Below are 26,006 nucleotides of genomic sequence, written 5' to 3'. Positions count from 1 at the left end.
CTACACCAGGATTATATAAAATTTTATGAGTACATGAAAGCCAGCTGGGTGACCTTGGGCCAGTTGCTCTCTCTCAGCCCAACCCACCTCACAGGGTTGTTGTTGTGGGGAAAATAGGAGGAAGGAGTATTAGGTATGTTCGCCACCTTGAGTTATTTATAAAAATAATTAAGGCAGGATAATAAATAAATAAATATACTGAAACGAAATATGGACTGAATCATATAAAACAAAGATTGTGAAAACCTGATAAATTAGTAAATTAGTAAAAGTTGTGACAGTGTAATATCTCTATCATCAGTACCAAAGATAAAGGATATAATGTTTCTTGACTCAATACATCTACCATTTTTAAATGTTTGTTCTTGATAAAAGTAATTGTAGAAGAAATTAATGTTTATGTAATACAGCTTTTCCTAAGATTATGTTTAAGTAATCTCCACCCAGGCCTTTGGCAGGGGAGAGTGAGACCTCTCACTTCATTGTGCTTGCCATCTTTTATCTTTATCTTTTATTGATTTTACAACATTGTAATCTTTTAGATTGTTGTGAGCCGCCCAGAGTCGCTGAGAGTCAGGGGGCATACAAGTTTAATAAATTATGATGACGATGATGATCAAGCTGACTATTTAGCTTCAGTTTTCTCTCTCAAGAACTAACAGCTACCATTAGATCGATGAAAATAAGAAAAGCTCCCTAGTCAGATCTCAGTAATACACAGTGGGTCAGCACATTTACCTGTGACTATACCATGTAAGGACTTTACTGCACACTGACCAACAGCACCTACTGACCAAGGGGCATGATTATCAGTCCACTTTGACTCAGAATAGTGGCAGTGGGCCAATAAGGGACCTGCACCAAACTGCAGGTCCCCATTGTCCTGCCTCTTCTGGCCTCCCTTTTATTATCACTATGATGAGTGTTTGAAATGAATGCTGTTTTCACTAATACAGTTCATTAACAATGTTTGTGTTTGTATTGGTTTTTTCTTTCTTGCTGATTTAATATAATAAAAATTAACTTTAAAAATGAAAACACAGCTTCACACTACAGGTAATCCTCAAGGAATTGGGATTGGAATTTCCATCGCTAAGCAATGAGGTCGTAAAGCTTGACCGCATTGCTTAGCTATGGCAATCCCTGCAGTCCCAGTTGCCGTTGTTAACTGAATCCCATGGTCGTTAGATAAGGCAACTTCCTGCCAGATTCCCACAAAGTCAGTGGGGAAATTGACAGGAAGTTGCAAGTCCCAGGCCCACAGGCAGGTCCCAGGCTGCTGCTGGGTGGGGGAGGGAGGGAGGGAGGGTGTGGGGGTGCATGGGAGGGTTGGGGAGGGTACGAGGGTGTGTGTGAGATGTGCCGTGTGGTTTGGGGGTTCATGAGAGGCTGCACACGGGTCAGGGAGGGTGCGCGGGGGTGTGACGTGGGCTGGGGAGGGTGCATGGGGTGCAATAGTGGTGCGCTAGTGGCCAGTGCAGCACGAGCCCAGCGCAGCTGGGCGAAGGTGTACAGGTGGGGGAGACTTACTCCAGCAACTTGCGATCTTCCCTGCCGGCTCCCCATTGACTTTCTAGGGAAGCCAGCAGGGAAGGTTGCCAATGGTGATCACATGATCACGGGGTACTTGACAACCGGTCATAAGGGCGAACGGGTTGCCAAGCACCCAGATCACAAACACATGACTGCAGGGGTGCTGGGACGGCTGGAACTCCGAGGACTGGTCATAACCACCATTCGTTCAGCACCGTCGTAACTTGGAACAGTCGCTGACCAAATGGTCGTAGATCGAAGACTACCTGTGCCTATATTCCACACAGTTCTAGGTGATTAACAAAGATAGTTGAAACATTGTCAAAAACAAAACTGTCTCTGCAAAAGAGCAAATATATTTAAAACAGTGACTATAGCAAGAAGGCATATATAGTGAAGTCACTGCAAATGCACTGCAGATTCTTCACCCACATCCAGAATCTTTGGAAAGAATGCAAGACAGGGGTACTGGATCTGATAAAGCTATCGTGATAATAATTTAATAAACCATATTTTGTCTAAATTCCTGTCAAATCCATCTAAATTAACGCTGCGTTGTATACATTCTGTTTTGTCTACCATGTATCTCCAGAGCTGTATTTTTATGAGGGAAAACAAAACTACAGTTTATTTTCTCCATATTCCCATTTCATCAAAGCTTTCATTTTGGACATAAAACTTGCCTTTAAACCACACTGACACCCTCTTGGCCTAACAGTTGCTTTTCTTAATTGGCAATATTTAATTTATTTAATTTATTTAATTTGTCAACTTTATGCATTCTAAACAAATTTCAGTCCTGAGCACTTTATATATAGTCCCTAAATGGTTGGACAAACATTTTCTCCCCCAAAGGCAAAGATATTCAACAGTATTCACAGGCTCAGGGTAGAAATCAATTTGTTTTTATTTTTGGCACGCCAAAGATAGTGATCTTATGAATTCTGTACTTTCCAAGTTAGGTGCCCTATCTAATTAGTATGTCTTATCTTCATTTAAACCAATGTTTTTCAAGCTTAGCAACTTTAAGATGTTAAACAAAAGGACTGAACTGTAACCCTGGTAAATTACTGCGTGTCCGCTCAACTTGCAGTGGATTGAGTAATAATTATAAAATAGAACAGCATACCTGATGAAAGACCCAGACAGGGTGGTACTGATGGTTCTCCAAAGGAACGTCAAATATTAGTTTCTATTATGTCATCCGTGTACAGGGTACTTGAAGAATTTGTAAAACAGAAACGCTCCAATTTGAATTTTGATAGCATGATAGATAATAAAGAGAAGCGAAGATAATAAACGTATAGAGAAGCTAGAATGGCATAAGTTTATTACAAGCAATAAAATGTACTTCTTTACAGTACACAATCAGAGTATCGTAGAAACCAAAATTAACCCTTCTAAGCAAGGGCTGTTGGCTAGGGGAATTCTGGGTATTGAAGTCCAAACCTCTTAAAGTTGCCAAAGTTGAGAAAGACTGGTATAGACAACCTTATAAAACAGCAACAACTCCTCATGCATCTTAACGCCACTCTGGAGCAAGCACACATCTACACAGCTGTTTAACCGAACGAAAGCACGGGCTCTGGGTTTTCAAAACCCACGATCCCACCAAAACAGGCGCAACAAGCTTTTCCGAGCCTCCCTGCCGCCGAGCGTTCGGCTCCGCCCACTCAGTGGAGAGCCTCTATCTCGCTGCTCCGCCCCAAAGTTGCTCCGCGGACACGTAGATTGAGCGCGCCCTCTACGCTTACCCGAGGGATTGGCTCCTTCTCTGGACCGCTGTATTTTCTTCCCCAAACTTGCCCGACGTGGGAAGGGGTGGCACTTAGCTTTTTTTTGCCTTTATCCATTGGGGGCCCCCAGCTTAGGCAACTGCCTGGGGCGGACGGTGATTACCCGGCACACCAACAGTCCGCGCGGACCCGTTACGAGCAGCCCGTCAAAGCCGCGGGGCTGGTCTCTGCCCGTGACGTCAGTAAGAGCGAGCTAAGCAACCCAAGAACCAGAGCCGAACAAAGGTAAATGCCTTGGATCGCCTTCCCCAGAACCTGGTCGCTCGCCTAAGGGTGGTTGGAGGATTCTGGGAATTGTAGTCCAGTTATTGGCGCGCGGCACTAGGTGCAGCGGGGCCGCCTCGTATCGGTTCAGGTCGACTTCTTTATCTGGTTTGCTGTTTTCTCGTTTTGCTAAATGCCAGGCAAGACAGCTTAGGACAGCGGTTCCTAAACTTGTTGGCATCACACCTCCCTTTAATGTAATCTTAATGTGCACACCTCCGCTAAAAATCCGAACACCAAAATGAACACAAAGGAAAATGAAAACAATACAATGAAAGATGTGTTTATTGGAACAGTGTAACGAAAAGGTTCTTCACACCTCCCCTGAACTCTACACCGTCGCACATCACAGTTAGGGAAATGCTGGCTTAGGGCATCTGCGTTGGCAAGGGTTTGGAAGAAGGTGGGACACCGATGTGGAAACATAATGAGTGTATCAGCTTCCTTGCAATTTGTGACTGGTGTGTTTGTTGCTGTTAAAACTCCAGTTTTCCTAAGGAGAGAAAAGGAACACAAATCATGATTATAATGGAAACTAGATACTATTTCACAGCAGCGATACAAAGTTCTAATTTTGCTGGTGACATTCGTGAGTTGTGACTCACGAATGTCAGTGCCTAGGGATCAGCTAGGCAGAGGTTCTGTGACTGCCTGGCAAAATTAGTATTAATGTTGAACTGTTTGCTTAATCATGGCCTTTATTTTGATGTATTGTTCTGGGATTACAAAGTAATTGCATTGTAGGTTGTTACTCTTTAAAAAAAGATTCTGATATGATGTCTGTGAGGGCTGCCAGTCTCAGCTGCAAAACTATGTTGTTGTTTATTTGTTTAGTCGCTTCCGACTCTTCGTGACTTCATGGACCAGCCCATGCCAGAGCTTCCTGTCGGTCGTCAACACCGCCAGCTCCCCCAGGGACGAGTCTGTCACCTCAAGCATATCATCCATCCACCTTGCCCTTGATCGGCCCCTCTTCCTTTTGCCCTCCACTCTCCCTAGCATCAGCATCTTCTCCAGGGTGTCCTGTCTTCTCATTATCTGACCAAAGTATTTCAGTTTTGCCTTTAATATCATTCCCTCAAGTGAGCAGTCTGCCTTTATTTCCTGGAGTATGGACTGGTTTGATCTTCTTGCAGTCCAAGGCACTCTCAGAATTTTCCTCCAACACCACAGTTCCAAAACATCGATCTTCCTTCACTCAGCCTTCCTTATGGTCCAGCTCTCACAGCCATATGTTACTATGGGGAACACCATTGCTTTAACTATGCGGGCCTTTGTTGTCAGTGTGAGGTCTCTGCTCTTAACTATTTTATCAAGATTTGTCATTGCTCTCCTCCCAAGGATTAAGCGTCTTCTGATTTCCTGGCTGCAGTCAGCATCTGCAGTAATCTTCGCACCTAGAAATACAAAGTCTTTCACTGCTTCTACATTTTCTCCATCTATTTGCCAGTTATCAATCAAGCTGGTTGCCATAATCTTGGTTTTTTTGAGGTTTAGCTGCAAGCCAGTTTTTGCACTTTCTTCTTTCACCTTCATCATAAGGCTCCTCAGTTCCTCTTCGCTTTCAGCCATCAAAGTGGTATCATCTGCATATCTGAGATCGTTAATTTTTCTTCCAGCGATTTTAACTCCAGCCTTGGATTCCTCAAGCCCAGCATGTCGCATGATGTGTTCTGCATGCAAGTTGAATAGGTAGGGTGAGAGTATACAGCCCCGCCGTACTCATTTCCCAATCTTAAACCAGTCCGTTGTTCCGTGGTCTGTTCTTACTGTTGCTACTTGGTCATTATACAGATGCTTCAGGAGGCATACAAGTTGACTTGGTATCCCCATACCACTAAGAACTTGCCACAGTTTGTTATGGTCCACACAGTCAAAGGCTTTAGAATAGCCGCCATTGCACTACCTACCCAAATACTCATGATTTTTCTCTTTACTCTGGACAACATTCACTTTCATCCCATTGGAAAAAAGTAAAAAATATCAAAACGGCAAATCTCCAGGTAACAGAGATTTAGAATTTTATTTTCCTTTGCCACTGGATATAAACCATTGGAGTTATCCATACAAAATATTTTAAAAATGTGCAAAAGCAATTCTGATAGTAGTAATTCTGTCCACAGAGAAGCAAGTGAGGCTGTAATAATTCCCTTAATTCATATCATCCTCTGCCTTTTTATTTCATTTCAGATGTTCTTAGCTGATGCACCATCTACTTGCCTTTCCTCTGCAGTGCACTACATGGTTTGTGAAGCTGGATTTGAGATGAAAGCAAGCTATGCTATCAGTAGGATTGTATGCAGCACTGGTGAAATAGATTGGGGATCCATCACAAAACATGTACAGTATGGAGAGCAAGGTCTCTGTGTCTTCTAAGTGTTGCAGCCATGTATTACTATATTCAGGACAGTAAGACATGCTTCTGAATTAGCATACGCACTGGAGACCTTTTATTTGTATTTGGGGGAAAACTCTTTTTTAAAAAGATAATAGAATTAGAATGTCTATTTTTAGTTATTTAGCTTCAGTGACTAAATGGTCGTTATTTAAGATTTACTGCAGAAAAAGGAAATGTTTGCATTCCTTAATGAGTTTAGGGGAAGCACTTCAGGGGAAAATATTTTTGGACCATATTTTTTATATTTAGTAGTACTTGACAATATTCTTGACTCAATGCTATAGCTGGTGGTCTTTGGTTTTTTAGATCCAACATTGGATTATATCAAAAGTGTGAGATCTCTAGGTCCCTTATGTGAATCTGTTCACTTGCATTTGAAATCACTTACAGTGGAGCAATTTGAAAACCAGTTTGTGATGTGGCTTCAGTGGACAAACTACTCAGAGGTAGGAAAATGTTGGATTGGATTGGATCCCTGTTCCAAATATATTTACTTTAATATGGATCACTGTATATGATTCTTTGTTAAGTAATATAAGTAAAGTAAAGCAAGGGAATGTGGCAGTTTCACAATGGGGGGGGGGAAAGAACATGAAGTAAGGATAATAAGAGATTACATTGTAAGAATATTTGGAAATCTCTAGCTGGCTACAAATACATTGTGGAAGGAGAAATTAGCTTTTGAGAATACAACAGCACAGTGTTCTCCAAACAGGTGATATTCTCTCAAAAATGTGTTTTTACTATTTGCCTCCCAAAATCCTAGGTAATCTAGGATGTCTTTTCTTTTGAGATATAGTTCTGTGGCTTCCCCACACTGAGAATTGTGCCCTGATGCAGAGATGGTTGCCCCAGATTTAGCGCTGTGATAAAATTGTCCATCCAAATGGAAGCTAATTAGAACGAAGCAAGGCCAGCAAATCATGCAGACCTTCTTTCCCATGCATACACAGTCAGTCTAGAGCAATTTATTCTGCAGCTGCCTCATGGATTGTATAGGTTAGTTGGCAAGGATTTGGTGGGTGATTGATTGTATTTCTTTTGATAACTTTTTTGGCCATGTCCAGTTCTGTGGAAGAAACATGTAAATGCTAAATCAGCTGGGCAGCAGACACTTTTATGATTCAGTGTAACTCTTTCCATTATAAGCAAAGTGAAAGACATGCAATTTTGCATATAGTTGGAGAAAAAGACAGGAAAAAGGGTTAATTTGGGAACAGACCAAGAAATAACCATTGCATTGCCGTGTTTAATATTGGGAAGCTCAACATTTCAAGTTAGTAATTTTGTGATTTTCAGATTAAGTATTTGTGAATGAGAAAGATTTTCTTTTTAGAATGTCAGATGGTGATTAAAAAGAAACAGTTAAATGGTGTACTAATTCAAATTATGAGCACATCTTATTGAGTGCTCTTCCTAAAATAAACACACTAATAAAAATAACGACTACACTTAATTTTTCTATCTTTTAAACTACAGATATTTCTTGAAATGTTTGATACTATAAGAAGTCCTCATGAGGCAGCAGTTGCACTTAGTTTAATGAAGCTTACCTCATGTTTGGAACGAGCCTTGGGTGATGTAAGTGCTTGGAATCTGCCAAACTTGAAGTCAATCATATCCTTTTTCATTCAAGAAATCAGTGTTTCACTTCCTCATTTAATAATTAGAAGGTCACAGGCTCAGTATAATTAACAGCTGGTTTCTCAGCCTAGGCACTGAGAGTGGTTGGCTTATAAATGTTTGCTGATGGAATGGACTTGAGAAAAAGGATGGTTACTTGCATTAGAGAATTTTCCCTCTCTGTTGGATATGCAGAACCCGAAACCTCTCTTGCAGTCATAAACCCTGTGATATTAATGCTGTGATCCAGAGCATTGTATTTTATATGACTAATACAACATTCATCCATAAATACTCCTACGGTACATTTATGGAACGCTAGGCAAAGTCAGCCCAGTTTTGATACCTAACAGTTCATAGGCATATGTACTTGACAACTCATGCATCAATCTCAATGGGGTTTATTCCATGCTAGGTGTGTCTTGCATCACAGTGCAAGTCCATTACACTGTCCCACTCTAGAAGCTTTAGGCCAAGAAGCAAGGAAGTAAAAAAGGAACAATTTTCTAATTATACTTCATTGCTGGGTTTCTAAAACTGTAATTTAGCCATCATTTTTGCATTTTTCAAAGCTTGTTTTTGTGGCAATTTTTAGCCGGCGCATTTTTAATACCAGTGTTCCAGTGAAGAATGTGTTTTAGTTTTCTGGCGTGTGATAAACCTGACATCCTACAACAGGACTTGAATGAGTTTTCTATAGTGCATCAGCTCACATGTACTTGGAAGTAAAGACAGCAAGACAATAATAGAATTCACAAGACAAGCAGCAGAATTCACAATGAAAGATGTTGGGCAACTTTCCCAATTGCTTCAAAACTTTTCAATCAAAAAGACTGCCTAATTGTACCAGTTAGCTTACATCCTTGTTTTCGGGCTCCTGGATTTGTGCTATCCTTGGATGTGTCCTTTTCCAAGAATCCAAACAGGCAGGCAACACCCATACTTTGTAATGCTTTGATGATCCAGGAACTGATATGAATTTGCTTCATAGTTCCTTGCCTGGGCATTAGGATTAAAGTTTCACTGTCATTACTTTTCTGTGTTGCTTTGTTTCAAATTACTCTTTTAAGCATAAAAGAGAAGTTTGATGTGATCCTTTTAAGAAATACATTGACTGGGGGGGACAAATATTCAGAATAACATATATTGTATTCTAGGTATTCTTATTAATTGGGAAAGATTGTCCTTTTCTTCTAAGAGATTTGCTTGCATCTCAGGAACTTGTTTCTGTCTTTGGGCAACCAGTGGTGAGTGTTAGATTTTTAATTTGAAATTAAAAAATGTTTGAATATTAAGTATATATTTATTTAAATAAACTTTATTTTTCCTCAATGGCTGACTTCAAACAATATTAATATAACAGGACTGTTAGTAAATATTGAATACAAGGGTGGGGTAGGGGATATTTAAACAAAGGTTGGAAATTAGTAGCCAGTGAGCTAGTGAGGTTTTGTAGAAAGGTTTTCAAGATAGGAATTTTGTCTTGTTCATTTTATATTTATATATATAAACAGTATATTGTTTTGAAGTATTTACTCTTTGTTCAAATTAGATGGATATTCTGAAGGTGTTCATTGGCTCTCCAGATGGTCTAAATCTTCGTAATATTTTGTGGCATGGATTTGTATCAGCTGAAGAAATTCCTGTCAAGTAAGTGAAACTAATTGTGAGTCTTTTTCTTTTGTACTAGTCACAGTAGAGTTAGAAACATGACTGGGCAATAATTGAAGGAAGGTGATAGGCTACTCACATCCAACTGATATGTCAGTAGTTAACTGTGAACAGGATTGTAATTTATACTTTTGTAAATACTTTCTTCTGTTTCAATTGTTTCAATATAGATAACCCTTTCTCTCAAATATTATTGTCTGGGAATGGTTGATGTGTATTGTTTTTCCTAACTGCATTGAATATCTTATTTTCCATAGATATTTCTCTATGCTACTTTTTTTAACAGCTGGATTGGGGCAACTGCTTAATAATTACTGCCTTCAGACTCAGTCTACTTTAGTTCATCGACCTTACGTATCTTTCACTAACCTGAAAGAGCTACATGTTTTTCCAGGTATTTGTTTTATGGTTTACTGTTGAAGATGGCTGAATCTAACATATACTGTACTTCTTGAAGTATTTCTGTTTCACTTTTAGCCAGATTTAGAAATTGGAACCTTTATGCCAATGTAGCTTCCTGTAGTTAAAGCGTATGCTGTAGGTACATAGAAGACATAAAGTGCATGACTGGACTGGACTGGACTGGATAAATGGCTGATATATTCACAGGGCAGTTTTAGCGGTATACTTAAATGTAATAGATCTTAGGGGCATGTAAAACATTTTGAATTTGAACCATTTGCATTCAGAATGACCCCTATCAAATGTTGGACAATTGTTTCAAGTGGAAAATTGGCTGCTTTAGTCAATTTGGAAGCTTTTCAAGTTGGAATGAGCTGTTTTGAACTCAGACAACTTAAGAAACAGAATAGCCTGTTACGCAGCGTGTTTCAAATTCAGAGAGGTGTTTTGAATCCAGAACTGTTTGAATTTGAAATATTTTAAAATAGATTTCTATTTACATGTCAAATATTAAGTGGGTGTTACAGAGCAACGGATGGTTAAAAATATAATAATACAATGTGGCATTAAACTTGCCTTCTAATAGAAGCAGAATAAAACAGGTCACACTTCAGGTAAAGAAACGACATCATTGTTGCAGGTTCCCAAACTAATTTAAGCCATAAGTTTATCCAAAAGAGCTAGATAAAAAGTCTAGTCTTAGGACAGTCTTTTCCAAATTGTGTGTGAGAGAGGCTTAAAGGTGCTTGTTTGTTTAGTTCTGTTACCTACTGTATATTTTTAACACTTTCTGTTGTATAAAGGTTCATAAAAATACCACGTTATTGTTTCCATTCATAAGTTGTCCCATTGATACCTGGGTACCTTATCTGTAACTAAGAGCAGGTACCTAAGTTTTCTTTTTTCTCTTTCTCCCTCTCAACCTGTTTTCCTTTTGAGTCATATGTTTTAGATTGTAAATCTGAGAACAGGTACTGTCTTATTTCTTTTCAGCTTCTGTTGGACTATCTTTTGTGAGGAAGAGGAGTAAAATGGGGATAAAAATGCTTCAAATACAGAATGCTTTGGTTTTGTTTTTTAAGTTTGCTGCCGCTCTAGGAAAACCTACTTGGAAAAAGTCACTAGCAGTGAATAAAGATGCACTGGACTTGGCAGTTAAATCTCACAAGAGGTGGTGGAAGCATTACTTGAACTGATAATATTACAGACATTGATTATAGTTTTAAAATTCCTTTTTATCATTGCAGCAAAAGCTCAGTGCCAGTGCATGTTCCTTTCTTTTATTTCATAGATCTTAATCAAGAACTCTTGTCATTGGCTGGAGAATTAGTAACAAAATCCAGTATTGTACTAAAGACCATGTTACCTTTTTGGATTGCTGCAATAACATCATTCCAGCAGGCAAGGTAAGAACATTAGTATATTTTAATCTTTTTTAAGTAGTTGCAAAATTGATTTAACTCAGTTGAATGCAGGGCATCATTTATTAGAGGACATTAGCCTATTGGCCATAAGTTGCCATTCCTTGCAATCCATGGCGTAAAATTCCATAATCTGCCATTCCTCGGTGTAAGAATTACAAGTACCATACCATAGAAATAACTAAAGAAGATTGTTCTTTTCCCATAAAATGCCCAGCAAATCTATTGATCCTTAATTTACATTGGAGCCTAAGGGCTTCCCCGTTGGCTCACCAACTAATAGTATGCTCCAAGCATAGTAAGATTCCTTACTATGGCACAGTAAGGTTATGGCATCTGAGCAGATAAAGCCATTTTTCTGCATAAAGTAAGAACTATGTGTGATACAACTCAATCTTGCAATGATTTCTTTCAGATATGCAGACTGTGTTATTTTGCTGCTTCCTCAGCTGGAAGGTGGGCTTAGGGTACTCTTCACAGCAGTTAATAAATGTCCAAGCAGGCTAATGACAGCTGAGGTAATTTATTGTTACAGTTGATCATTTTTATCTATTGTAATCCAAATGTATTTAAAAAACAATGGCTTTTGTTGAAAATTATACATAGTATACTATATTACAGATTGGTCTTTATTTTATATATGAATGGTTTTACATTGATACCATTGTTTAACTGCTAAGTGGTTTATAGTTCTTTGCTTTGTAGTCCCCTTGACAAAGGCATTTACATAATGCATGGGGCTTTTACCCAGTAAAAATATGTCCACTGGCACTTGAGACATTCTCCCTCTTTCTCTCATGAATCTGTATGTGAATGTAATTTGAATCTGTTCAATTATTGTTCCTCTTAAAAGCTCAGTAAAGCATAAAGTCTCCATTTCTAAGCCACATTTTAACATTCATAAATTCATATTAAAATAGTGTGCTTCTCCCCCTCTTTGCTTTCTCCTTTCTGAACTCACTGATCTTAGTACGGTGTCCATAGTGGGCAAAAGAAATAACTTTGACTTACAAACAAAGAACTTAAACCATAATTTATAGTGTATTATTATGACCCTCTGCCCCCCTGCAGGGCACTGGTATCCTATTTTAATTTATAATCTTAACTAAAAGCTGGGTGACCTTGGGCCAGTCACTCTCAGCCCTAGGAAGCAGGCAGTGGCAAGCCACTTCTGAAATATTGCCAAGAAAACTGCAGGGACTTGTCCAGGCAGTTGCCAAGAGTAACTGCTGACTTGAAGGCACTGGAAAAAAAAATAGAAATACGTACTTTATGCAGCTTGCCTGCACATCTAAAACTCTATTTATTATCAACTTTGCTGCATTTCTCTGTAAGTTGAGTTTTACATATAACCCAGCATGGACAATTTAAAAAGGGAACATAGGTTATTTCACATTCCTATTGTTCCCTAGCGCAGAATGCTGAAAACATTTCAAGTTTGGGTCAATTAGAATACAATCCATTCAAAATGAACAGAATGTTCAGAATGAGGCTGGTTGTTCCAAGCTCAGAATAAAATAGGTTTTTTATTATTTTACATACTCTGGTAGAATATAGATGAGGAATCATTGCTGTAGACAGTGCAGTCCACAGAACTGAACAATATTGGACCCTCCAAGAAATTCAAAGCTCTGCCAGTATGAAGCCCGAAGGTTGTAATAAAGAGAAAAGAGGCATTTTTAAAACATTTCCACTCTGTTTTTTTTTCATTGCTGCTACTGCTTCTATATCTCTAATAGCAGCATGAAAGAAATCCACATGGGGTGGTATAATTCTCCTTCCTCCTATTCTGTAGACATCTTAGAACCTCAAGATTCACAGGATTCCAGCCATACAAGCAGAATATTCCCAGATCTACCCTTTGTTTTACTTTACAGCAGTGTTTTCCAGCTTTGGCAACTTTCAGGGGTATGGACTTCAGCTTGCAATGGCCATGCTGACTGGAGAATTCTGGGTAAGGATGGTCACACATGAAGAATTTGCCAAGGTTGGGAAATACTGCTCTACAGTAACAGGGCTGAAGAGGTTCCACAAGAACTGGGAGATGCAGTCTGAACCTTCTTTTTTCTCCAATATGAAATCCCCTCTCTGGCTTTGTGGAGGAATTTTTAAAAAGTCTTATAGTCTCTGATACATCCTAAAGAACCCACGGGATTGCAGCTTTAGCATATTTGGGGTTGGAGGAGTGGCCAGGTGAATATAGATTTTAGGTCCTCTCTCTTGGAGAAAAAGGAGAAGTTAGTAACTTCTGTCACTTTTAGGTAGACTGTTGCATTGTTCCCAGCAAATATTTATTTTATTTATTACTGGTATTTCTGTGCAGCAATACTCTTATATGTTGCTTGGTTGAAACTTGTTTTTATTAGTTAATGTCAGAATCCTGGTATAAAAATGCATGACCAAACTCTAGTCTGTGTACAAATATTATTTACGATTATATATAAAGTATGTTTTCCTTTTCTTCTGGAAATGAAATGTGACAAATGGTAATGTTTTTCTTTTATTACTTTCTAGTCATCTTCTCTGTATACCACTTTTGATGAAGTAAGTTCCTTTGAGATTCTTTGAATTATTTGATAAACTGCTATAGCTGGTCAATTGTTCTTTTAATTTTGGCATGCTGACTATAAAATTACAGTACGGGAAATACAACGTAGACTTTCTTTTGAATATATTGTTGTGATTATCAAGCTTTATATTACTACAACAGCCTGTGTGTCTTACGAGAAGAAAGGTAGAAAGCATTTTGCAAATGGGGAGAAAAAAAATACTATAATTACAAAAATGCATCTCTTCTTTGATAGACCTAAATTAGTTTCTAATCAATAATATTCAGTAGAGTCTGAATAATTGGATTTAATATCCAATTAAAAATTGGATGCTGAAGATTTATTGTGTAGAATGCAGTTTGTCGCTCCTTGCCCATCTTGATTTGAGAGGGAATGCATTGCTTGCTAGAAAAGAAATATAGTTTTGTGGCCCCATATGAAGGCTGTGGTAGGACTACTATTTTCTTTAGATTCTATTAATTTGACCAATGTTAATATACCTTTATTATATAGGGTATATAATGTTGAAGGCCCAAATCGGTTATTTGGTGCTGAGACTGTTTATCAAGATTCTTTTCAGTCCGGCTTCTAACATGGTTTTAAAATGTTAGAAAATCAAGATATTACTCTTGATTGCCCTTAGGTATTGTCTGTGCCAAGAATGAAAGGAAGGGCATATCCCTAACAATTCTTCTGGGACCACAGAGCAGTTGTTGTACATACATGCATACATACCCATCGTGTTGTTATGGAAAGTGCAACAAAAGAATAAGATATAGTAAATTTGTAGCATGCCGCAAGTGCAAGCAAAGCCTAATTTAATTCCCGCCCTGCTCACCCTCTTCGGTGCAAGCTAGGTTCTGTACTCAGAGATGATCTTGTAAGCCAACATACTGTGGCCTGCATTCCACAACTAGGAGATATGTGCCGTATATTGTCGTACTTGGAATATGCAGGTTGAAGTGCTGTAAACCATATTGTTCTGGGCAGAAGCAAAATACAAAGTGAAATCCTCATCATCTGTATTGTCCCTCTGATCGCTTTGCAAGGATGGAACAGGGATGGGCTATTTTGCATTGTCAAGCACCAGAGGGCATTGGTGCAATCTAAAACTTCCAAGAAAGATATAGCAAAAATGCAAGCAAAGGCTGCAATGGCCAGAACATAGTCAATTCTGCCTGATTTTCCTCAGATAGGTTACCAGGGTTCCAATGCAAGCCTCTGCTTCCATTACATTAAAACCTTAAAAATTTAATTTAAATTAAATTCTGAAATGTATTTCACATCCCTTGCTTTTCCTATGTAGATACTAGCAAAACAGTTGAATAATGAAGAAATGAATCAGCTCCCCATAGTCCTTGGTGAATCAGCAATGGTAATGCAATTAAGTTTTGTTTGTGTGTGTGTGCATGCACGCTTGAGTGTTTCCGCTGGGAATGCTGAACACTTCTAGGTTCACAAATTCATGCTTTATACACTTTTCTGACAATAAGCCTAGTTGGCCTTATAACTCTAAAAACACATTAATATAATTTCACTATTAAGTGCAAGAGAACTTTTGTCAATTTTACATGGAAGACAGGAAGCTACATAGATTTCTATATTCATATGCAGCATTAAGCCTTTTAAGGCTGGAATAAATTACATATTATCTTCTTATTAGGCCACAATTTTTAAAAAAGTACAATTATGCACATGTGAGAATGCCACTCATATCCAGAGTTTTGCATTCAGTTTTCATTATGAAAAAAGAAACCTGGTTTAAGGAGGTTCTATTCAACTATTGCAAAAATGGCAACGAAGATCCAAGTTAGGTTTTGATTTCCCCCAAGGTTTCCTTTGATGCATGACTGTGAACAACCGGAATATTTGCAGTAGATCAAGCCTAATAATAATGAGAAAAAAGATTTTTCGTCTTATTGGCACATTTTGGCAGGAGTTTCTTTGGGATTTTTTGAACCATCAAGAAGGTCCACGTGTTAGAGACCATCTGAGCCATGGAGAGATGAGCTTAAATAGCTTCCCAAGAGAAACAGCAAATTCCTTGCTTTCATTTTCTATTACACTCCTCTGCAGATTTTCACGGGATGACTTGACTGCCATTAAGGTAGGGACCATACTGACTTACATTAAATTTTAAAAGACATTAAAATTATGCTGTTGTAGCTTTCAGATCTAAATGTTTACGTTTTTAGAGCATATGGTCTCCCTCTCTCTCATATAGCATACCTGTATACAGGTAGTCCTCACTTAACGACCTTTCATTTGACAATGGTCCAAAGTTATGACAGCCTTGAGAAAAGTGCTTTATGATCTGTACTCACACTTATGACTGTTGCAAAATGTTGCACCACCCCCACAGTCGTGATTGCAATTCAGGCATTTGGTAGCCAGCTCACATTTACGACCAGTTGCAGCATCCTGTGGTCACATGATCTCAGTTTGCAACCTTGTTTGCCAGTTTCCAGCAAAAGTCCATTAAGGAAGCAGGATTCGCTTAACGACCATGGTGATTTGCTTAATGACCTGTGATTCACTTAACAATCGCTGTGGAAAATGCTCATAAAATTGGTGCGGTCACATGGTGATTCACTTAACAACCACACTACTTAACAACCAGTTTTCCGGTCCCTATTTAGGTTGTTATACGAGGACTATTTTGTGAACGTCTCTTTATGGATACAGAGCAACCAGGTGGCCTGGCTGACGCCTTACTTCTTAGATGGCCACTTATCTGTCACATTCCCTGAAATGTTATTTCTGGAGGGGAGATGACCATCCTGAATACCATTTTATGTAGCTTAAAGGAATAAAGTCAGAAGGAAATTCAATAACTTAGCTGTTTATATGACTTTTAAAAGAGAGAGGCAGTGAGACTGCCTTGTTCCATTTCAGTGCATTACCCTTAATTTCAGCAGGAAGTTATTTGTAAAAATGCTTGAAGCAGGATTGAAATCTATTTGCATGTTATCATTTAGTTTAACTTGTCTTTAAACCAGGAACATGAATTCTTAAAATTGCTAATGACCTGCGCAAATAATTACTGCACCAAGTTTCATCCAATAACACAGCTTAAGAGACAGGTATGTGGTAGTCTTTTTCCCATTGTTGCCATTGTGTGGTGAATTTATACCGGCAGCCTTCCAGATGTTTAAACTGAATAGCCATATTAATTAATACTACGTGTCAATGATACAGCGAAATCTGTGCATATAAAGAAGTCCAGCTTGTTAAGTGAATGACAGAACCTGAGGTTCTGTTGAAGATCATGGACTGCCGCAGAAGTTTGATCAGGAATAGATTTATATTGTTTGTGAGTTCTAGCTCAGAAGATGCATTAAAATATCATTAGCAAATCCGTGCTTTCCCATTTATCCCTGTTACAGGCAACAAAAAACGGCAGCTGAAAAATGCTTTGACGTTTATTGATCTGCAGCCACAGGGCACCCTCAGTGAGAGAAGGCAAAAGTTAGAAGCAGCAATTGCAATGGTTTCTAGCTTGTTCTAAATATGGCTTTGGTTATGTCTGCTAAAGTTTGCTCCTTTCGGAGCCTTGCAATGCAACATGTTTGAGACTGCAGGAGTTTCTTTTATCATTAGTTTAATGAAAGTAAGATAGTTACAGTAGATGGCTCTGCAATTCTTCTTTCCAGATACTGAACTGCATAAAAAGTATCATCTCGTGGCCAGATTTTCCTATAGTGCCTGAAGAGCAAGATCAAGAAATGGCAGGGTAATACCTTTTTCTTCCTTCCCTTCTCAGGTCAGAACCAGGGGATTGAAGTAAATGGATTAGCAATTTAATACATCTATGCTTACCCACCAGCTCCCTTCTTTTTTTCTCATCGTTGTAGGCTTTTATTAATCCCAAATTGATTATACTGAGCGGAACAGCACGGGGAGGTGTTCGAAAAGCCAGACAGTTGTGTAGATGTGTAGGTAGGTAGGTAGGTAGGTATATATATATTTCAATTGACCATTCCAAGTATCCTCAACCACAGGCCCCATGCAACTGTCCCCATCTCCAAGGCATTCTGTGCCTCCTTCAGTCAAATTCTCAACTATTGCTGATTTTGCATACAACTTCTTCCACTCACTTTTTGGCACTTGCTCGTTTTCTTCTATTCCATTGCACTCTGCTCTCCATCTCCATACTTTCTTAGGCTGCGGAGATGGCAGGGCGCAAGGAAACTATGGCCACCGTTAGTAGAGAAAGGGAGATTGACTGCTGCTGCCAGACTGTTCTTCCCTGCCCTCTGAGTCTGGAGGCCAGAGTGTCTATCAGTAGACCCTCTGATTTCTACACACAGAGCATTCTATCATCAGCAAAGTAACTCAAGTCAAAAAAAGAACTACTGCTGGCTTACTATGTCAGGAAAATTAGCCCAACATCTCACAATATTTGGGCCCCAGAGTTTATAAAATATTAAGAATCCCAAATAGCAGTTGGGATTGTACAAAGCACAGGGATTAAAACCAGGGAGAGACCTATAAAATATCATGTTGATAGAATAAAGTAAAGTAAAAATAAAAATTCTTAGCCTAAATTGCAAATTACAGGTATTAAAACCAGGGAGTGACCTATAAAAGTACAATCAATAGTCTACATGTTATTAAGATAGATAACTATAGATAGATATACAAGAAATACTAGGATTTATAAGACACAATGCTGTGCTAATTTAAAGTTTGCCTAATACATGCTGCTGAAGCTCTACTAAGGTTTGTTGGGATTATGACAGTTAGGATCCAACCAACTGCAACAAGGAAATAACAAGATAAACATGGAATGGCACGTGCATATTTAAAGGGGAGGGGGTGAAAGGGAGGAAAGGAGAAAAGGAGAGAACGATTATCAGTTATTTTGAGTTATGGGAACCTAGACAAGGCTCAGCATCACCTCACTTGGAGAGTTGCATTCAGTCATAACTCTGACATAGAATCAGGCTACGCTGTCTGAAATCCCCAGCTTCTCGTCAGCTAGCAAAAGACTAAGATAATCAGCCTCCGACCTGCCCAGGTATTATATTATAAATGGGGAAATATACATTTCTCGTAGGTTTTTATAAAAAAGGCAGCGTAGCAACACATGGCCCATATTTTCTGTTTCCTCCTCACCACAAGGACGGAGTCGCAGCTCTTTAGGTATGTTAGAGAACCTTCCCTTCAAAAGGGTGGTGGGGAGGGCATTACAGCGAGCAAGTATAAAAGCTCTTCTGGTGTTTGGGGGACGATACTGTACAGGTAATGTGTGGGAGCAACCCTTTTCTGTGGGTTCACTGAATTAATATATGGTGGAGCCTGGCCAAGATCCTTGTGCAGGGCCATATCTCTGGGACGTTGCTTGAACGATGCTTCGGCCTGATCAAATCCTGATGGAATTAATACGTTGGGGGAGAATCCACACTGCCTTGGGGTGGCACTAAAGTAATCTCCACTCAGAAGCCTGAAAGAAACCAGACAGCTTGGGTTGAAAATTGGTTTGAGCCAGGGACTAACATGGGCTATTTGAGCACAAGTTTTATTTGGAACCATAAGAGTTGAGTTAGGAGCACAGTGAGGGGCCAAAAACAGATTCCTTAAGAAGCTTGATCATATGGCTTCTAATGGTTCTAAATTCTTATATGCGCAAGACAGCCCCAAGACAGCTGCACTATTACTTTGGTCTCAAATACTTTTAGTCCACCAGGTATGTCATTACCTCCTATTGCGCAAAAAAATCTTAGTATGGCAGCTGCACCGTTTCTGACCTCCTCTTTCAGAGATTGAATTTGGAGCCTCCACAAGCCAGTGGCATGGAAAACGATTCCGAGGTATTTGAAGGCCTGAACTTCTTCAATATGATTCCCATTTCTTTGCCACCTATAATTGCATCTAGAAGGCTTTTTTGGAAAGACCATAATTTGGGGGGGGTGTTATAATTAATAATTAAATTGTTGTCTGTGCAGTGGAATGCAATTGATTTTAGGGCTCTCCTCAAACCAGTGAAGTAGAGATGATGGCTGCATCATCTCCATATAGGATCTAACAGCCAGTTTTGGAGGATGATGTTCCAATTTTGTGAGTCTTGCCCTAATATATAAGTTAAATAACAAAGGGACTGGAATACAACCTTGCTTTACACCCTTGTAGGTAGGCACCAGGTCAGAAAGTTGTCATTAGTTGTCAAGCCTTATTTGGAAGTAAGTGTTGTTATGCAGCATCTTAATGTGTGCTAGCAAACACCTGTCAATAGGCAATCTCTCCAGTTTGGACCACAGTCATTCTCCAGAGCAGTGTTTCTCAACCTCAGCAATTTTAAGATGTGTGGACTTCGGTGGCTGGCTGGGGCATTCTGGGAGTTGAAGTCCACACATCTTCAAGCTGCCATGGTTGAGAAACACTGTTCTAGAGATTGAGTCAGGCTGTTTTAGAATCCATAAATGCCATACACAAGCCCCCCTGGGAGGGGTATATATGTTTCAATTAGATGCCAGCCACTGTGAAAGCACACAGAAAGAGAGGGCTGAAGAAACCTTTTTATTTTGTAGGGAACACATATCAAGTCTTTTTGGCAGACAAATTCTCCGGAAATATATATTTTTTCTTTTTAAGGGAGCAATTCTACTACTGCTTCATCGTATTTTAGGGCAGAGGTGAACAGTTTGAGGTCTGTGTAAGGCACTGAAAGCCTTGGCTGCATTCCACGGAGAACATGAAAGAAAATGCAGGTAGTCCTTGGTTAACAACCACAATTGGGACCAGAATTTCAGTCGCTAAATGATGCGGTCATTAAGCAAATCCAACCCAATTTTACAACCTTTTTTGCGGTGGCCATTAAGCAAATCACTGTGGTTAAGCGAGCTATGTGGTCATTAAGTGAATCACACAGTTCCTCATTGATTTTGCTTGCCAGAAGCCAGCTGGGAAGGTCAAAAATGGCGATCATGTGACCGCAGAACACTGCGACAGTCGTAAATGCGAACCGGTTGCAAAGTGCCCAAATTGCAATCATGTGACTGTGGGGGCTCTGTGATGGTTGTAAGTGCGAGGACTGGTCGCAAGTTGGTTTTTGCAGCACCGTTGTAAGGACTACCTGTATTATCAAACTGTAGATTTTAATATGACAGAAGATAGATACGATTAAATGCAAGTTTGGAGAGGAATCATATTAATTATCTTTCTTTTTTTTTTCAGTGTAAATCAAAATTAAATCTAATTTAAGTTTTGTTCTGATTCCACTCACTATTTTATGGACCCAACTAGTTCAAAGGCTCAGTGCAGCCCTCGTTCCCAAAAAAGTGCTATACCCCTGCTCTTGGTTTTCGGCCTAAGAAATGGGGATTGTTGGGATGTAAAGTACTTATTATAGTAAATTTAATTCTTATTTGTGTCCTAAATAAAAATATAGGAAACCAAGTCTTGGCCGAACTATGTTTTGTGTTATAATACCTTCATTTTATTTTTAGGTCAGGAAAAGATACTGCCCCTTGTATTCTTACGATCAGCGATATTTTGTCTCAACTGCAGCCCTACTTGTCTCTGAATGTTACACTATTAGGTGATCCTGTGAACAATCTGGTAACTGAAGAGTAAGTTTTGTAAGATGTTCTGTGCCCTTTTTCAAGTGTGAGAACACATTTTATTCCATCAATGCTTTGTCATTCTTTGGAGTTGCAGTTCTCTTAAAAATCATAATATAGCATTCAGATGTTTACTGGACCAAACCCAAGCAAACAGCATTTGGGTTTGGCATGATAGGTGATTCCAACCATTTTGGTTTTAAATCATGATTTAAACCTTTGCAATGTGTTGAAGAAACTCAGCCAGTTGTGGCTTATTCAATAAACCATGGATAAATGATGGCTTAATATGATATATGAATGCAGCTATCATGTTGCCTAGCTTGTGTTTTTCATAAAGCAGGGTTTGAATTGGCTTGTCTCTATTGACTGTAACTATGAATAACTTCAGTTGGGATTTAGATGACATTGCAGGCTGTATTTAACTAAAAATGGAAATAAGCTTCCAAATCCCTTGTAGTTACACTAGAGGAGTACTGAAAAATGCTTGTTCTCTATTTAATTTGGGAGTAGCCATACTTTTGTTTACATAGTGAGAAAACAGATGATATTTGCCATGTGCTAACTAATTGCAGTGCAACCTTTTTTCTGTTCAGGTTGCTGACTGAACTTTGCAGCAAGCACATTCATACCCTTTTCTGTCCACGATCTGTCCTGGAAATCACTGTGGTGCTTCGCCAGATAAGCACCCAGTGCCATCGTGTGTCATGTCAAGTCATTTCAGTTTGTGAAACCAGATATAAGCAGTGGATGAACAAGTCACTGAGATCACGCCAACGGCTTAACTTTATGCGCCTGAGAAGAAGGTGGGAAGTATCTTACTTTTAAGGGACTGGGAATTTTAATGGAAGATGGTTTTAAAATAAACTATTTAAGAAAGTAATTTCATTAATATACAGAACAATGTATACAATACTGGTCTGATCCTTTCAAAGTTAATATCACGAGTTGTCATGGAAGGTTCTCGTTGAAACAAGTGAGATCTAGCAGCATGATAATGTAGCTAGAATATCAGCACAGGACTAGGGAAACCTGGTTCACTCAGAGGTGAAGCTGACTGGCCTTGAGCCAGTAAACAAATCTTAATCTGACTTTCTTAGGAACATGTATAATGCCTTGAATGCCTAGGAGGAAAAATGGGATATAGACTTAATAAATGACTAAATTCATGGCTAACTTGGATCAGAATGTGATCTCAATAGGGGTCACTAAAGGGAGAAAAGCTGTGAGGAAGAGATTTTCAAACAGCAAATATATTTAGACTTATATTTGGTTATTTGTTTTTACTTCCAGTATTAAATGTCTATCTCCAGTTTTGCAACTAGTTTTAATCTTGATTACCCTGGAGCTAATGAACATTCATACGATTTGCAGAAAAAACACTTTTGAATGTCAACAGTACTTAAAGTGAGTATATTCTGTCTTTTTGCAGAATATTCTAGCAAACACATTAGATGCTTTTCTCCATTGACAATCATCTAACTGATAATTCCCAGTGATTTGCAATTCTTTGCATTCCTATATCAGACAGTGAATAGACTGAAGACCTGCAGTGCTTCCTTTGGTTATAACTTAGTTTTCTAAAAGAACTCTGTGTCTGGAGATGCACACTGAGGATGTCATTGCACTTGACATATATTTGTTCATTTGTTGCTGCTGCTGCTTTTTAAAGATAGCTGTCTGGACTGAATCAGGTTTAGAACCATGGTATATAAAACATGTTATTTTTAAAGTATAAAATGGTACAAATTCAGTGCTGTCATGGTTTTCATGTAGTATTTGAGCTTGGCGCTCATTGTCTAAAACTGCAGTCCTACACACATTTTAATCAGGAGGGGGAGATACAGTGAGAAACTGCAAACTGACTGTTCCAAGGGTAGGAGTGCAAGCTGCTGGCTCATCTCATTTTCTGTTTGCACACTAACTAGAGACTTTAGAACGGTAGATCTCTAACCTAAAGTCGCTCCTCTTAAATGCCAAGTCAATAAATTGTAGCAGATATATCAGCATTTTCCAATCTAGGCAACAGTGAAATATGTGGACTTAAGCTCCCAGAATTCTTAGCATTAACCTTATTGGCTGGGGAATTCTGGGAGTTGAAGTCCATATACTATATCACAAGGTTGCTCAGGTTAGGAAACCCTGAGGTACATAAACAGATACCCAAGATTTATTCCTACTGGCTGCTAGAAAGGGGAGGGAGGTATTCATTCATGGTACTGCAGACTCAGACTTCAGGGAGTTGGGGCAGAGTGTCTGTGGTCTGTAGGAATTCATTCTTGATAACCAGATATGCTGTCTGTTGTGTGCATGCTGGGACAATGTAAGAATACTGATAGTGTACTGTCTACCTCACAACCTAATATTCTGTCTTCCTGAACTAGTATTGATGATCTGAGACTTGATGTTGGTAGAGCATCTTAGGGTTTTTGTCCCACAGGATTTCATTGTCCAGGTAAAGTTTGCTCAGTTAGGGGTGATTACAGATTTCACATCCTGCACAGTGATCAAGGTCCTATTAAAATTAAGTATCTGGTCTCATGTTTGCATGTAGCATGTATACCACAGGTTGCCAGCCTCCTGATCTGTGGTCCTCTGTAGGGTTCTGTCTTACCCCACCATGTACTTCAACATCTACATGTAGCTTCTGTGGAAAGTTTGGAGCCATTAGTACACTAATAACAACCAGCTCTTCTACTATTTACCACACAGCCCCAAGGAGTCAGGCAATGGCCTTGTCTATTATCTAGACTCAACAAATTTAGAAAAGGAAAGTAACAAATTAAATCCAAACACAGTGGAACCGTTGGTAAATAAAAAAATGGATCTAGGGATGGATGTTCAAATTGTCTTGGATAGAAGTACTCTGAAAAAGTAGGAGAAGAGAAGCAGTCTGGGAGCATTCTTTTGCTTCTGCCGTTGCTGGATCTGTAGATCGTACCTGTGGTAAGGAACACATTTGTCAGTTATGCATGTCATCCCAGCTGAGAATGTTCTTTAGTCAGTCAGATTTGGGGACAGTCACATCTCCTGAGTACTGCAACACGCATGATGTGTGGCTGTTCTGGGAAAAGGGAGTTTGCAAGGGATGCAAAATGCTGCAGCTAGTCTGTTAAGTGGTATAAGGTATAATGATCTCATGATGCTTGTACTGAAAGATCTGAACTGATTGTGAGTTGCTTACCAGGCAAGATTTAAGGTGTTGGTATTGACCTTCAGTGCTTAAACAGCTTAGAATCTATGTAAGGACCAGTTCCCCATTACAAATCTGTCTGACTATGAAGAAGTACAGGCAATGTTCTTCAGAAAATGACCTATCAGAATAGGGTTTATCTGGCACAGGGAGAAGGCTTTCTCTTGAGTTGCTCCCAAGCTGCAGAGTTGCACTGGGCTCCTCTTTTTCATTGTTTATAAAATCTGCACAGATGTAGTTCCTCTGCAGTGTATTTACCTATTAACCAATTTACAGTATTCTAATTTGTTTTTAACTTTTTGTACCCCATGTTTTAATTTTGTAGCTGGTCCTCATTTGAATAGAAAGCAGGTTTATATATCAAATGCATATGTAATGAATGGGGGTGACTTCTGATTTAATATCCAAAATAATTGCATAAGGTTATGTCCATTACTCCATCAGCAAAAGCAAAAATGAGTTAAAAGCTGACAGATTTATCATGGCATAAATGATTTAGGACTGTAGGGCATTGGATTGCAAAAATGATGGAATAGCTGACTTTCTGGAGGAAACAATATTTGCAAATCATTTACAAATGATTTACAAATGACTTAGTTTTAGAAATACTTTTTAATCAAATGTATTATCATAATTTCATTTTGTTTTCCTCCTAGGTTTCTCAAATTGATTTTGCGGTATATTGAGAACTTGGTGACTTACACAAGTCCAGAAAAAAATAAATGGGATGAAACCATGGTGCTTACACACAAATCATTGATAAAAATCAGAACTTTTCTAGGAAGGGAACTGATGCTTGTACAGCTAGCTGAAACAGAGAATATAGTTAGTCCTCATCAAAATTCTGTAGGTTAACTTAAACAGGCGTTTCTCATTTTTTCCCCAAGATTTATATAGATCAAAGTTGGCAAAGACTACATGCATATGTTCTCTAATGCAATGAGTGTATGAGTATGAGAGATTTTCTGAGCAAAAAAATAAAATTTGTGGGAAAGCCACTATTACCCTTTGAATGCAAATGAATGAATGAATGGGTTTGATCACATTAATACAATTAATATTGCTGCTATAAATATAATTTTATTTTTACAGGAGTTTATTAAAATATGTTACTATTAAGTCAATTATGTTTTATTAAAATAAACTGATTTGTAAATTATTTTTTAAAATTTTCTCTGATTAAGATGAAAAAACTGAGAAATGAGTTACCATTATAGATTGAAAATGTTATCTCCTATTTCTTAGAACTCATTCAGAATCCAGATTAACATTTGATTATCATTGTGATATTTTGATAAGTTGCAACAAAGAAATTGTACAACTATGCATGTGTGAGATAATCTCAAATGCTTCATTAAAAACAAGCCTACAGAAATTAAACACAAGGTGGCAGTGTAGCACAACATATAATAACAGAAAATGAAAGCACAAGAGTAGAAAGTTAGAAATTGCCTCCAAGGGACCCAGGAAAGGTGTAGCTTTCCAAATAAGGGAATACTAAAAGTGTAGGACTAAGCATGCTCCAGTCAAATAGATTCTTCCCAGTCTTAAATATGCTGGGAGTCTATCATTCAAATAATGCAGACTATGTTGC

At 38.7% G+C, this 26,006-nt stretch overlaps 2 protein-coding genes across 2 annotated transcripts in view; one reads left to right on the top strand and one right to left on the bottom strand.

The window, feature by feature from the left end:
- DYNLT2 (dynein light chain Tctex-type 2) overlaps window positions 1–3,386 on the bottom strand; it is a 10,145-nt gene extending 6,759 nt beyond the window's left edge. Inside the window, exon 1 of the mRNA XM_063292798.1 lies at window positions 3,288–3,386. Coding sequence (XP_063148868.1) covers window positions 3,288–3,386 — 99 coding nt within the window. The remainder of the gene's footprint in view (window positions 1–3,287) is intronic.
- ERMARD (ER membrane associated RNA degradation) lies at window positions 3,302–26,006 on the top strand. The gene is made up of 18 exons (XM_063307380.1): window positions 3,302–3,554; window positions 5,784–5,952; window positions 6,298–6,437; window positions 7,471–7,572; window positions 8,772–8,861; window positions 9,167–9,264; window positions 9,543–9,679; window positions 10,979–11,093; window positions 11,524–11,626; window positions 13,623–13,652; window positions 14,964–15,032; window positions 15,594–15,764; window positions 16,657–16,740; window positions 17,311–17,390; window positions 21,106–21,228; window positions 21,816–22,025; window positions 22,513–22,626; window positions 25,069–26,006. Exons 2-18 carry the CDS (start codon window positions 5,784–5,786, stop codon window positions 25,265–25,267), a joined length of 2,034 nt encoding a protein of 677 aa, XP_063163450.1. The 5' UTR covers window positions 3,302–3,554; the 3' UTR covers window positions 25,268–26,006.

This window comes from Candoia aspera, chromosome 1 (genome assembly GCF_035149785.1).
Source record: "Candoia aspera isolate rCanAsp1 chromosome 1, rCanAsp1.hap2, whole genome shotgun sequence".
Classification (NCBI taxonomy): Eukaryota; Metazoa; Chordata; class Lepidosauria; order Squamata; family Boidae; genus Candoia; species Candoia aspera.
This window is presented reverse-complemented; position numbering and strand designations above follow the sequence as displayed.